We start from the raw sequence: 14,755 nt of genomic DNA on the forward strand, positions 1-14,755 counted from the left end.
TATAAATAATGTAAAGATAATATTCTTCATTTAAATATCATTCTTCTCAGGAAGTCTAATTTTGTTACTCCTATGTATTAACATATACAAAAAAACTGACAATTTTTCTGTCGACGTTTACTGTGATAAATATTTGTCTAATATAGACATGGGGTGAATCTTCGAATATACGCCTTAAGGTCACTGCCACACGTTCAATATATATTGATCAATATGGATCACGATATATATTGAACGTGTGACACTGCCCCAAGAAATATAGTACAAATTTCGTAAATTTGAAAAATAAGTATTAAATGTTACTAGAAAATATATTTTTCTTTTCCGTGTGTATAGGAAACAAATTTCTTTAGAACTTAAGTAAAGAGCAATAAATCTGAAATCAATCTACAGCATGTTTATCATTATCAACATTGGTTTAAACTCTAATAGTTCCTATATATATATATATATATATATTTTTTTAAATTCAGATGATAAAATCTGCAAAAATATGTTGTTCCGATTTTGTACATATATGTCAGTTTTTAAAATTCCGATTTTTCAAAATATTTTTATTCAAATTTGCCGCTTTTTTAAAGTATTTTCTAAAACAGCTGAAACGTAGCCGGCCTACAAACGATTTTAAGCCGCCGATAAAATTTATACGTCAGCCGCCAACGTCGTTATTGTTTGTCGTTAATGTTTGTTTTGGAACCCTGCGTTCCGTCCAGTCCAGTTATTCTGATTCAGAGAAATAGTTTTGCAGAAGTAATTTACTTTGGAAGATAACTTATTTCATTATTATTTTACGCGTAAATTGTTATTAATACTATTTATTTAAAGTTGCGTCGCATCATTTTTACATTTTGCTTTGTTTTCTCTTATTTGATTTGTGTGTGTGTGCAAAAAAATTTCTGCTTAGTGAAAAATCGAAGTTTGTTTCGCGTCTGCTTCAAAAACATAAAATATTTCAAATAAGAGCATTCTATGAATCTTATAAACACATCCAAGTGAACGTAAAATCAATAAAATAGATAGAAAAAATAAAAAAAACTGAAATAATTTTTTAACTAAATTAAAATTGGGCGTTGTAAAACTACGGAAGTTGAATATACAGAGCCGTACAATTTTCTTTTGGTAAATAACCACAAAGTTGAAATCTGTATAAAAAAAATAAAAAACGGTAAGTCGACGTCATTTTGTTGTTTTATTTTTGTTACGAAAATCTGCATTCTTTGTTTGATGAGACATAAATTCCATTACTCTATGCTAAAATAAGCCGTATTGCACCAAACCAAACACCTAGGGGGTTGATGACTATTTTTGGCAATGATAATAAAAATGTACATTTCCATAGGTATCTGACGAATAAAACTTTACACAAATAATAAAGTATGTAATAATATTACCACTCTTCGAATGTATATTACACATAAATAGATTTGTCGGTCAGAACAAAAAGACATAATTTCTTCTATTGATTGAATTGGTTCCTTGTGTATGTACATACATAAAACATACATACATATATGTATGTATGTAACTATTTATTCCGTTAGATTCAATTTAGCTTGAGAAATTGATCGTACAAGAAGAATGACAAAAAAAGAAGATAATGAAAAAGTAATGAATAATAAAATAAGGATAAAGCAGTGTTGTCAAGTTTTATTTTATAATATAATACATAACACCATTTTTCTACACATACATTTATTAATATTTTTAATATTTTATTTTTATTATTATTTTATTTTATAGGTATAGGGCATGATTTAAAAATATATCTAATATATTTATACCATGGGTATAGTCACATCGTGGTTAAAAAGCTGTACAATTAGTAAAAAAGTACAATTGGGGTCCTTGATATTTTCGAATTTATTTTAATTATAGGTAGGACAAAAAATTAACATAAAAATAGTTTACAACATGAAATAGGTATAGTTTTTATAATCTAAATTTATAATTTTTTCTCTAAATTAAAACATGCATTTAATGCAATATAATGAGGAATTGAAAAGACACATCTTCTCAAAATTAATATAAATATAATTAATATACAATATTTAAGAATTCTTTTGATTTTTAGGATAACTCATCTCTCAATGTTGTAATATAAAAATGCATTTTAAAGTTTGTTTTACATATGTGGATGACATATTGCAAATTATTAAGAAATTAACCTTTTCTGAATCTCAAATAGGTATATCAGCAAAAACTAGGTAGTGACTTGTACTTACATAACTACTTACACTTTAATCACTACTACATACCGTCCGCATTACTGATTATATAGTCAGATTCGTAAGTATGTGCATTATTTTGATGTTTTCCTATTAATGGCACATTTTATTTGATCGCGCGCTAGTTATAACTTCTTTAAGCACACAAAAAGAAAATGGTTTTACTGTGTGAAAACCATTATTTGAATTAAAATGAAATAACGAACAAGATGCCCGAGTTCGTATTCTATTTGAGCAATTTTATTCTTAAAATTGCGCTGTAAGTACTTGCTCTAATTTCATCGCTGAGTTAAAATAATCAGTTCAAATACTGAAGAACCCAGCAAAAAAATTTGTATTAGTATAAAGTTTTGGTTTCATTACATCTACAATAACAGTGCCAATACAACTCATTTTATATGCCTTCCTATATTCTACCTATTCCGCAGTTAAAAAATGTCTTTAAAACTTCTAAAATAAATTCAGATTGTTAACTTAATTAAAAGAGATTTATGTAGCATTAGACATAATTTCGATTATTAATAATATTTTGCATAATTTTTCTATATTTATTATAAAATTTTCCTATCTTCAGAAAATATATATTAAACAAATAGCTTGAAACAATGAATCATCGAATTTGCATTGGTTAGATTATTCGAAATTCTCGCATAAACACATGATCTACAATGACACGCTAATGATGAAATCAATCATGTTTCACCTAAATCGAACCACTTCGTCATCACTTGAACCGCGATTAAACAACATCTTTGTCATGTAACTTTTTGCTGGGAAGATGTAAAAGAAAATCGGCTTTTTTATCTTTTTAACACATTACTCTTCACTGAAAGTAGTATTTCTAAGTAACGAGTACTGTAATAAGAAAACAAAGTCCGGTTTTGACTTTCCAATATAATAAATTCGAAAATATTAAAATATTTGTAATTGTTACCAGAAATAGGTATAACAAAAATAGTTAAAAGATAAACAGAAACCCGCTTTTTTTAGTAATATGTATAATAAATAAACCATGTTCATATTATTTGATTAATATTGGTGATTAGGAGATGTCTTTCATTATCTGACATTTTGCAATTGTTAACCTTTATTTAAATACTGTTTCATTTAAGTGAGATTGAAAATTATAAAAGCTATTTTAAGCAATATAATAATTTTAAGCATCCTACTGTAATATCCTTTAATACCCTGCAAAAAACTGTGGAAAAATATGTAGTATTTTTATCGGAACTAGTGACTCGAAGTGCTTCCGCGTGTCATTTTTGGCAACTCTGGACTACATATCTAGTCTAAGTTTAAGCAGCAGTTAAAATCCGATATTTGGATGTCAAAAATAAAACACATTCCCTTAATGACACTCTTATGAAAATTTCACTGATTTTTCACCAAAACTTAATGTACATTTGTAATGACTTCTACATCTCTTTTCTTCCTTTTAACTGGGAAATAATTGGTTTATAAAAGTGAATAGTATGTAATCGCATTTTTAGATGTAGTTTCTAAAGTATGACATCAATTATTTTTTGCTTTTCTTAAATAAACTTGTTGCATAAATTATCAAATAAAAATTGAAATGAAAAATCCACATTTAACATATTCTCTTAAATTCCGTATATGTATTTTAATAATGCCTTATCCCTTCCTTTTTTGCATATTAAAATTTTACTAAAAGCTTAAAATATTAAAATTTACTACTAAGTATTAAAAAACATATAAATAATCTATTAAATGAAATAAAATAAATTAAAGTAACTGAAATGTTACTCATACATACAATAAAATGTAATAAGCTGCAGAAAAATATAATTAAGGAAAGGTATATGAAATTGTTGACCGATTTTTCTCATTCTCAACTTAGTCATTGTATAAAAAATAAACAAACGTCCGCCAAAAATATTCAAATAATATACTGCAGTTATAATAATATGCTGCATTTAAAAAAGATTAATACTTTGACTTAATGTAAAAATTATATAATTACGATATTTACATTACAAAAACTTACTTGTTTCAAATCTTCATTTGAATTCAATAAAGTCTTTCTTTCATTGGATCCATACGAGAAATAAAATTTTGCCAAATTTTTAGAAATTGTGGGTTTTAATGTTTTAAAAACAAAATTAATCTATTTTTTTCTATTAGCAATGAGATAATTTACTTAAAATCAATAAACCATAACATATTTTTTTAAATCATTCTATAATGTTTACCAAGTTTGTTCGTCTCTGGTCATAAATATTTTTAGGCTTCATTGCACTTTGACAATTTTTTTCTCATACTTTATTTGTAACACTCATGCCTACCATATGTGCATATCACAAATATGTTAACACATACATACATACATGTACTATGTACATTAGAGTGATAACTTATTTGTTGCGACAAAATAACACTGCAGTAACTTATAGCCATCCTGATAATTAAACTATTTTTTAATTAATTTGGTGAAAAAACTTTCCGCACCAAAAGCAATTTATAAAACGCTAATATTAGTAATTTTTCTAAAATTATTTTCATATAAATTTAATCATTTTCTATATTTGTCATTTTCTCTATGTGTATATTAAAGATATAAATACTAAATACGGAACAAAATAAGCTTATATTGGAAAAGAGCTCTTTTTGTGACATTGAGGCTAGCTAAAGTTTAGACGAGAAGAAAACATGGCTGAAGATACGGAATATAAAAAATTACCAGTTGATGAGAGATGTGTTCATAAGCTATGGAAGGCACGTGTAGATGGATATGAAGAAGCAGCGAAAATCTTTCGAGAGATTGATGATGAAAAGTCTCCAGAATGGATGAAATTCTTGGGCCTGATTAAGAAGATGGTGGTAGATTCGAATGCCATGGCACAGGAAAAAGGGCTTGAGGCAGCATTGATTTTCGTTGAAAATTGTGGTCATGCTGGTAAGACCGTAGGAGATGTCATGACAGGCATTGTCCAAAAATGCATTGCTGCTCCTAAAACTAAAACCAAAGAGCTATCGGTTCAAGTAACGCTGATGTATATTGAAATTGAAAAACACGAAGCCGTTCTCGAAGAGCTAATCAAAGGTATGGAACATAAAAATCCGAAAATAGTAGCAGCATGTGTTGCGGCTACAACACTAGCTTTAAAAGAGTTCGGCAGTAAAGTCATTAATGTGAAGCCGCTTATTAAAAAACTGGCGCCACTAATGAGTGAGCGTGATAAAGCTGTACGCGATGAAGGGAAACAGTTGGCAATTGAACTTTACAGGTAAGTAAGCGCAGCATAATTTTTATATTACTTATTCAGTAATACAAAGCCTTTATATTACTTAGCAATAATACCTAAGCCTAAAATATTTACAAATTGTGCCTTCATAAAATAACACAATTAAGAATTTATCCAATTAACAAACATCTATACAATTTTGTACAAACATTTATTGAAAATATTGTTTTTTAGATGGATTGGACCTGCTATGAAACAACAGCTTTCGTCACTTCCTCAAGTAACTGTTAAAGAGCTCGAAGATGAATTTGATAAGCTGAAGGGAGAAAAGGCCGAGCCATCAAGATACTTAAAATCACAACAAGAGAAACAACAACAAATGTCAGCTGCAGCTGCTGATAATGAAGACGGTGGAAATGGTAACTAAAGTTTAATCAAATTTACGAAACTTATTTTTTTATGCGAAACACGTGTTATTATTTTAGAAGATGACGTTGACGCTGTTGGGGAGGAAATTGATCCTATAGATCTTCTTGATCCTGTAGATATTCTTTCAAAAATGCCAAAAGATTTCTATGAAAAACTCGAAGAAAAAAAGTGGACTTTACGAAAGGAATCATTGGAAGCTTTAGAGAAGCTCTTAACAGAAAATCCGAAACTCGAAAGTGGAGATTATGGGCCAGTGGTTAGTGCCTTAAAGAAGGTAACAACTAAGGACACCAATGTAGTATTGGTTGCTATGGCGGTTAAATGTCTCGCGATGTTGGCTAAAGGTTTAGGAAAACGTTTCTCTCCATATGCCATGGTAAGTAGTGAGTAGACATTTTATAAATGTGCATTTTTCTCATATGACATGTTTACTTAAGGCGTGCGTTCCATCATTGTTGGAGAAATTTAAGGAAAAAAAGGCCAATGTTGTGTCAGCATTAAGGGATGCAATGGATGCGATTTATCCATCTACAAACTTAGAAGCGATGCAAGAACAAATAGTCGAGTCCTTGGCTAATAAAAATCCAAGTGTAAAATCAGAAACAGCATCGTTTTTAGCAAGAGCATTTGCACGCACTCAACCAGCATCAATAAATAAAAAATTGTTAAAACTCTTAGTAACTACTTTAATAAAAACTTTAAACGAACCAGATCCTACAGTTAGAGATAGTTCGGCCGATGCTATTGGCACCCTTATGAAATTGATGGGAGAAAAACAAGTTGGGCCTTTTCTGGTTGACGTCGATGCTTTAAAAATGGCAAAAATCAAAGAGTGCCAAGAGAAAGCTGAGATTAAAGTTAAAATTGCGGGAGCAAAAAAGGAGAGACCAGTTACAGCTCCAACTAGTAAACCAGCAGCGGCTGCGCCAGCAAAGGCTGGTTCTAGTGAACCAAAACCAGTATCTCGACCTGCCACAGCAGGTGTTAAAAAAGTTGCTGTTAAAAAGACGACTCCAGCTGCTAGCGGTGGAGGTTCTGGAGCTCCACTGTCTAAAAGTGGTAGTGCTACAAAAGTCTTAGCCACGGAACGCGAAATGACACCTGAAGAGGTGCAGGGAAAAGCAGAAGAGATAATTGCAGCAAATATACTTACTGGCTTGGGAGATTCGAATTGGAAAAACCGTTTGGCTGCTGTTGAGAATTTTCAGCAACAGATTGCTGATTTTGACTCTAAAATGCCTGGAATTTCACAAGTTTTAGTTAAGACAGTTAGTGGTCGTAAACCCGGTCTAAAGGAAATGAACTTCCAAGTTTTGAAAATAAAGTTGGACATAATACGGACAATTGCTGAAACGTACCCTATATCGACCACAACAATTGATGTGGTTGTAAATGAAATAACGGAAAAACTTGCTGATGTTAAAAATGGAAGTACTGCCGGCGATGTTTTGACAGCCTTTGCAGAAGCAACTAAATTGGATTATATTGTAGGAAAAGTGTTTTCATTTGCTTTTGAACAGAAATCGCCCAAAGTACAATCGGAAGCTTTGAACTGGGTAAATAAAGCCATATTAGAATTTGGTTTTCAAATTCAACCTAAACTTCTAATTGAAGATGTGCGAAAAGCAGTTCAAAGCACCAATCCTGTTGTTCGGGTAGCAGCTATAGGTCTAGTCGGAACAATGTCGATGTATATGGGAAACGCTTTAATGATGTTCTTTGACAACGAAAAGCCAGCCCTAAAGTCACAAATACAAGCAGAATTTGATAAGAATGTCGGTGAAAAGCCTCCTAAACCAACAAGAGGTGTTAAAAAATCATCTACTTCATCGAAATCTGCAGACGGCGCTGGTGACGCTGACGCCGACGCAGGAGATGATGCAGATGAACAGGAACCAGTGAACTTAGCGGATATGTTACCAAGGGTTGACATTTCCAGTCAAATAACTGAATCTTTGTTAAAGGAGATGTCTGATAAAGATTGGAAAGCCAGAAATGAAGGTCTCAACAAGCTACAATCTATAATAAATGAAGCAAAACTAATAAAACCTACAATTGGGGATTTGGCACCAGCTTTAGCGTTGCGGTTGGTAGATTCAAATGCAAAAATTGCCCAAACAACTATGTCCATTTGTGAACAATTAGCAAATGCAATGGGACCAGGATGTAAGAATCACGTACGAGTGCTATTTCCTGGGTTCTTGCATGCTTTGGGTGACAGCAAGAGCTTTGTTAGGGCTGCAGCTTTAAATTGCATCAATAGTTTTGGCGAAAAAGGTGGATATAAAGAATTTTTTGAAAATGAAATGATTGCCGATGCACTAAAGTCAGGTTCGCCCGCTTTGAAATCCGAACTATGGGCATGGTTGGCAGAAAGATTGCCTCAAATGCCACCTAAAAGTATTTCGAAAGAGGAATTAACTTCAATGATTCCACTTTTGTACGCCCATATATGTGATCGCAATGCGGATGTACGCAAAAACTCAAATGAAGCTGTTTTAGGAATAATGATTCATTTGGGTTTCGAAGCCATGGTAAAGGCTTTAGACAAGCAGAAACCAGCTTCAAAGAAGGATATACAAGCTGCATTAGACAAAGCTCGTCCAAATCTTCCGATAAAACCTTTGCCAAAAGGAAAACAGCAGGCGCCCATTTTGGAGGAACCTAAAAAGTCAGTAAGGGGTGGTGGTGCCGGTGGTGGTTCAGCAATTCAAAAGCCCGGTGCTGCCAAGAGTACAGGTGGTGCGAGAATGGCTAATACATCCTCATCCCGTAAAAAAGAAGAGGACGTAGATACATCACCTTTGTTAGCTGTTAACAATACAAAAAATCAAAGATTAATAGATGAACAAAAAATGCGAGTGTTAAAGTGGACTTTCACCACACCTAGAGAAGAATTCATTGATTTACTTCGAGAGCAGATGACCACAGCCAATGTCAACAAGGGCCTAATGGCCAATATGTTTCACGATGATTTTAGGTATTGTTTAATCATAATTATTTTTTGGATTTTTAACTCTCTTCTTTAACGCTATTGAATTATCGTTTATGTATTTAGATATCACTTAAAAGTGATAGAATCGTTGATGGAAGATTTGCCACAAAATCCGAAAGCTTTAATATGTAATTTGGATTTGATTTTAAAGTGGCTTTCGTTGCGTTTCTACGATACTAACCCTTCTGTTTTAATTAAGGGTTTAGAATATTTACAACAGGTGTTTCTAACTTTGGTCGAACATGAATACATTTTAGCGGAGAATGAAGGTAGTGCATTTATACCTCATTTATTACTGAAGGTACGAATTAACTAATTGTTACGAAGAAAAATTGAGAAAAAAACATTTTTTTTAATTTTAGTTAGGAGATCCCAAAGACGCTGTACGCAATGGAGTCCGCTCTCTGCTTCGACAAATTCTTTTAGTTTATCCCTATACTAAAGTTTTTGTTTATGTCATGGAAGGATTAAAGTCTAAAAATGCCCGTCAGCGCACTGAATGTTTGGATGAGTTGGGTTATTTGATTGAAACTTACGGACTAACTGTCTGTCAGCCATCACAGCAGGTGGCCCTAAAGGAAATTGCTCGTCATATTTCAGATCGTGATAATAGTGTACGAAATGCTGCTCTTAATTGCGTAGTACAAGCTTATTTCATTGCTGGAGATAAAATCTACAAACTTATTGGTCAACTCAATGATAAAGATCTGTCTATGTTAGATGAGCGCATCAAACGCGCCAAAAAACCACAGAGAAAACCGGCTGAAACTAATAATACAAGCGCGAAATCATCAGGACAGATTTTACATCAAGACAGCATTGAAATAGATGAACCATCAACAAACGGATGCGATGAATTACCATTGCCTGAAGAACACGATCAGAGGTACATTTTTAATTTTTGGACATGCTAGTTTTTGTTTTGGCAGTTTTAAAATTATTAATGAAAATTTGCATTTTTATTGCTCCTAAGTTTGTTTGATACATTTTTTTAATTTTTTTTTGCCTTAGTTCTGAATATGAAACAAATGAAGCTAATAACTCCACTATGGCTGAAAAAGATGTGCGCGCTACATCGCTAATAAGACAAGCGTAAATTTCTTTTAATTTCGTTATAGTATTGTTTTGTTCTGTTTCGTCTTGATTTTTAGTGCAGTACTGTTTGCCTTTGTCGTTTTAAAATATTTATTAAATTAATTCACATCTACATATATATGTATTTGAATTGTCTATGTGTGTGTTCTTTAAAAAGTAGCATTTAGTTTGATTATGGCATTTTATAGCGGTCAAATTGTCTGTTTAAATTCAAAAGAACTTCAAATGCCAAAATCAACAACAGATCTACTATAATCTAAAGAGTTATTTTGCGGTTCGATTGCAAAACTTAAACGGTTTTGTGATCGTACTGAATACAAAATTAAATTTTTAGGTTAGTGTAAGTCTTCACAATATATGTACAATAGATACGTTTTATTACGCTTATTAAAAAATATTAAATTATTTTATGAATCTTATTTTATCCTTTAGCATTTTCCGATTTACTTTTATAATTCAACCTCACAGTGTGATATAAATAAAATTGGAATTTTTTTATTTTTGAAATTTAGGACATTTGATCAACCGTCAGCAGCTCCCGTAATTAATATTATGCCGCAACATGTACAGCCCCCAAAAACTACGGGGCCTTTTGGTTTAGATCCAAACAAAATTGCTGAAATCGAAAAGGATTGGGTACGTGTTGATCAATTGGAACGTGTTGAAGTCCCTAGAGTTGATATTTCTCTACTCTTTGAACCAATCAAAGTCATTGCAACAAAGGATGGTGTTAAGTATCCCCAAGAAAAATTTGAACAATTACTTTCGCGATCACGTTACATGCAACAAACGCATACAACACCACCTCCGCCATCTGCAGCAGGTGGAATGGTTGGCAATAATGTATCTCCATATATGAGTCCCCAACAACAACAGCAGCAATTTAATGCCGCTCTCTATCAGCAAACAATGGGTATCAATTCGCCAAAGTAAGTATACATGCCTGTATAATGAAATGTTTCCGCCATATTTATATCGACTTCTCTACTTGTCAATTTTTAGTTTGGCTGATGTTTTGCCTAAACATGACCCTCATTTAATAAAAATAATAAAGGGTATAAGCAGTACAGACACCCTGAAGGCCAGAGCAGCCATAAATGAGCTTAACGAAATAATTCAGTCCCCTGAGAAACAAGCCGTTTTAAAGGATTATGAGGAGATTTTCATTCAAAACGTGCTGGCACAGTTAAAGGTAAATGCTTTATTTTAACAAGCACTGAAACAAAGCAGCAGAAATGTTAATGTTAATGTTTTTGCAGAATCTCTCACAGATACCTATTACTGAATCGCTTGTCGTATATCAACCATTGTTATCTATTCTCTACTCATTTTTCTATTCGAAAATGTTGGGTAAAACAATGAGCGTTGCCTGCATTAAAAATTTAATGTCGGCTTTACTACATCTCTTGGCGGATCAGAAACTTAATACCAGTGATGATGGTCAATATAATAAAGTAATAAATGGAATTTGTTTAAAAGTATTGGATAAATCCAATTTTACAAACATGAATTGGTAAGTTAGTTAGCAGATAGACATTAATAAATTATGATAATTATAGAAATTAAAATGTATAAAACAATTAGCGCTTTAATTCGTTTGCTGCGAGAAACATGTCCTGAGGCTGGATTACCGAAGTTCACAGACCTTCTAATGAAATGCATATGGCGCAATGTCAAAACATTACCTGAACGGAGTAATGAATTAAACTATGATGCAGTAATACTTGAAGTCCACGAATTTATGTTGGCATTACCAAGTTCCTGGTGGCAAACGCGACCTTCGGACACTCCTTTGAGAACTGTGAAAACAATTATACACAACATGGCAAAGGTTAAAGGAAATGCCATATTGCAACATTTAAATCAAATTCCTACACATTCAGAACTTCATGCCTATTTGATCAAAATTTTAAAGGTTTGGATTTATTTTTAAAGTTTCCCTACTTGATTGATTACTGATTTAAAAAAAAAATTTAAATTGTAGAACTTGCAAAAGGAGGGTAATTTGCCGAGTTCCTCTCCACAACGTTCGGCATCTTCGAGAGATCTGCAATCTAAGCAGCGTATTTCAAATCAGGCTCACGAAACCATGTCCCAAATATTTAAATTAATTTCTGATAAGGATACAAAGCAGCAAGGATTGCAAAATTTATATGAATTTAAGGTGAGTGGAAACTGCAATGCTTTGCAAAACACCCGTTTCAATTTAGTGTTTTTATCTCATAGACGAAAAATCCTGAAATTGATGTTTCGGCTTTTCTAAAAGGAGCTAGCCCTAGCTTCCAAAAATATATTGAGGAAGGATTGGCTGAAATTCAACGTACAGTTTCAACTACAGGAGAGGGAAATCAATCCCAGACTAATTTACCAACACAATTGAGTGATAATCGTTTAGGTGAGTTAAATTGTATTTATTTCATTCCATTATATTCTACTTGTAGAAATAGCACAAACGAAAACAATACAGAATTACACAGAATACCTAAAATTAATTTTATTATTTTTTCTAATTATACACATTCACTCTACGTGATCACAACACATCTATGTATACAAAAACACATGAACATTCATAAACGGGTGCACATATACTTTTGTATAAAAATTAATATCTATTTTAAAAATATGTAAAAAGTTGCACGATCTTCATACCTAACAGATGCAAATTATCAGAATCAACATGCTTCCGCAATTGGGGAAAATGCTGGTGTAAAGCCTGATCCAGATTTTTGGATGGATCGATTAAATCAGTTAAGAGCTAAAGCAAATTTAGCTCCTCATCGAAGTGCTGATGGCAGTCTCTTAACCAACTCACATTTAATGATGATGGACAACAAAGTCATGGATGAAAACCTTAGTTTAAATACAATGAATGCCCAAAAAGTGTCTTTAATAAGGAGAGATGTACGTACATTTGAAAAAAAAAACTTTTACTAAAACTTTTATGATGCAAGAATTTTATTTTATTTTTATAATATAGAAACCAGAAATGTCTCCAAATCGTCTGCAACATATACAAGCGAAGTTGGCCCAGATAAAAAAGGAAAGTCATACTTAGATCTACTTTCATATAATCGCTTAAAGGTGTCTTAATTTTGACACAGAAAATCGATTTTTTTAATTCATCTTATCCATAAAATCCTCCAAACTTTTGCTTCTTAGTTACCTATCCGCATTTCTCCTTGTTAAACGCTGCTTTAAATTATAACATTTTACGATACCCTTTGGGAAGGTATTAAAAATAAAATCAAAGCCGCTTGCTTAATGATTTTTTTTAACTATTTAGTATTTGTATCAGTAAACTGAGCCATTAGAAGCTGAAAAACTCATGTTTATATGGTACTTTCCTAAAAGAGTCTAGAAATGTTTTGATGTAAAGCCACATAAAGTTGCACCGACCCTTAGCTATATATCACCGATCCATCTAATTAACAATCAGTAAGATATTGTGCGAGTATAAACAATGGGATAGATAAACGAATTTTAAAGGATTACTGACTGAAGCAATATCGATAAATATTTAATTGCTTAAAAATAATTAAAAACAGAAGCAGAAATACAATTTAATATAAACACTCAATACGTATAAAAATAATGTATACTCAAATTCAATAAGAAAAAAAAGAAAACAAACCTATTCTTATAACCCACTTGTTGGGACTAAAAATGCAATTAACAGAAATAATTAATGCATAATTACAAATACTTATTAAAAAATACGATTTTAAACTTAATTGAACTAAACAGTCTCTGCGAGAAATCATCAACAAATAAAATTAACATTATTTTCTTACTCATTTTAAACATTAAGGGCCTTATGCAAAAACGATTATTAAAGTTAACAATGGTTTACTACACACTTTTTCCATATAAAAACAGGTTTTAATAACCGTTGTTAACTTAATAATCGTTTTTGCATAAGGCGGTAAAAATGTAGTTGAGAAATTATTATTTATCAACCCTATTCTTTACAAAAGTAATTCAAGCAATTATTGCGGATATTGAAAATGGGTATTACTAGCCTAAGTTTGGTTTCTTATTATTATATTCTTTTCATCTATTCGTTAATTCTTAAAAAAACTAATCTTCATTTTGTATTGAAAAATATTGTTATACACATACATTTTTATATTATTAGTTTTAATAAAAAATCTTAGTATTAAGTCATGGACTTTTTCTCTTTTGTTTTTTGTTATTTCAAACACTATTTTGCATTGTTTTTTTTTTCTAAAGAGATTATAAATACTCGAATATAACATTGTTTTTTACTCGATTCTTCATTTTTCTGTGTTTGTTATAGTTTTCGCTCAATTTAATAAGTTTTGTTTTCATTGATTTTCCACAATTTTTTTTATAATTTTTTTTAGCTTGTAGTACTCCAACTTTTTTTAGATGTAAGTTAACGTATTTTATTTTTTACTTTTTTAATTTATGAATCAATAATGAATCATTCTCTCTAACCTAATAAAAATTTCCTAAAAATATAATCAAATAAACTTATATACCATTATTAAACTAAATATGTTTTATTTACTTGTATAATGTGTATTAGAATCATAACTTTTTTGAGTTTTCATTTTCAATTTTCTAATCCTGGAGATTTCGATTAAACTACGATATTGGCCCCTATTCTGCATTTCAAATTGAATCGAAATTTTTTCCGTTTGACAACTTTGGTATTCTGCATTTCGATTCGACTCTCCGCCACATAAACAACAACTTACAAAAACGTAAACGTAATCAAAATGCAGAATAAGTTTGAATGTATATAATTTGTAAAATTTGGTACGATACCATGAATATTAACT

The 14,755-nt window shown here is 31.4% G+C and overlaps 1 protein-coding gene across 3 annotated transcripts; it reads left to right on the top strand.

Moving 5' to 3' along the window:
* The first annotated feature begins 700 nt into the window (after positions 1–700).
* LOC111690282 (protein mini spindles) lies at positions 701–14,462 on the top strand. 3 transcript variants are annotated; one of them, XM_023452739.2, is made up of 16 exons: positions 701–1,165; positions 4,798–5,470; positions 5,663–5,847; positions 5,914–6,233; positions 6,295–8,837; positions 8,916–9,153; positions 9,215–9,738; positions 9,864–9,944; positions 10,460–10,876; positions 10,950–11,139; positions 11,207–11,460; positions 11,532–11,862; positions 11,932–12,111; positions 12,174–12,342; positions 12,583–12,851; positions 12,928–14,462. In XM_023452739.2, exons 2-16 carry the CDS (start codon positions 4,893–4,895, stop codon positions 13,003–13,005), a joined length of 6,357 nt encoding a protein of 2,118 aa, XP_023308507.2. In that variant the 5' UTR covers positions 701–1,165; positions 4,798–4,892; the 3' UTR covers positions 13,006–14,462. The 3 variants fall into 3 exon arrangements, with proteins under 3 accessions (XP_023308507.2, XP_046803996.1, XP_046803997.1); XM_046948040.1 differs by having other exon boundaries at positions 12,607–12,851; XM_046948041.1 differs by lacking the exon at positions 9,864–9,944.
* The last annotated feature ends 293 nt before the right edge of the window (positions 14,463–14,755 follow it).

This window comes from Lucilia cuprina, chromosome 4 (genome assembly GCF_022045245.1).
Source record: "Lucilia cuprina isolate Lc7/37 chromosome 4, ASM2204524v1, whole genome shotgun sequence".
Classification (NCBI taxonomy): domain Eukaryota; kingdom Metazoa; phylum Arthropoda; class Insecta; order Diptera; family Calliphoridae; genus Lucilia; species Lucilia cuprina.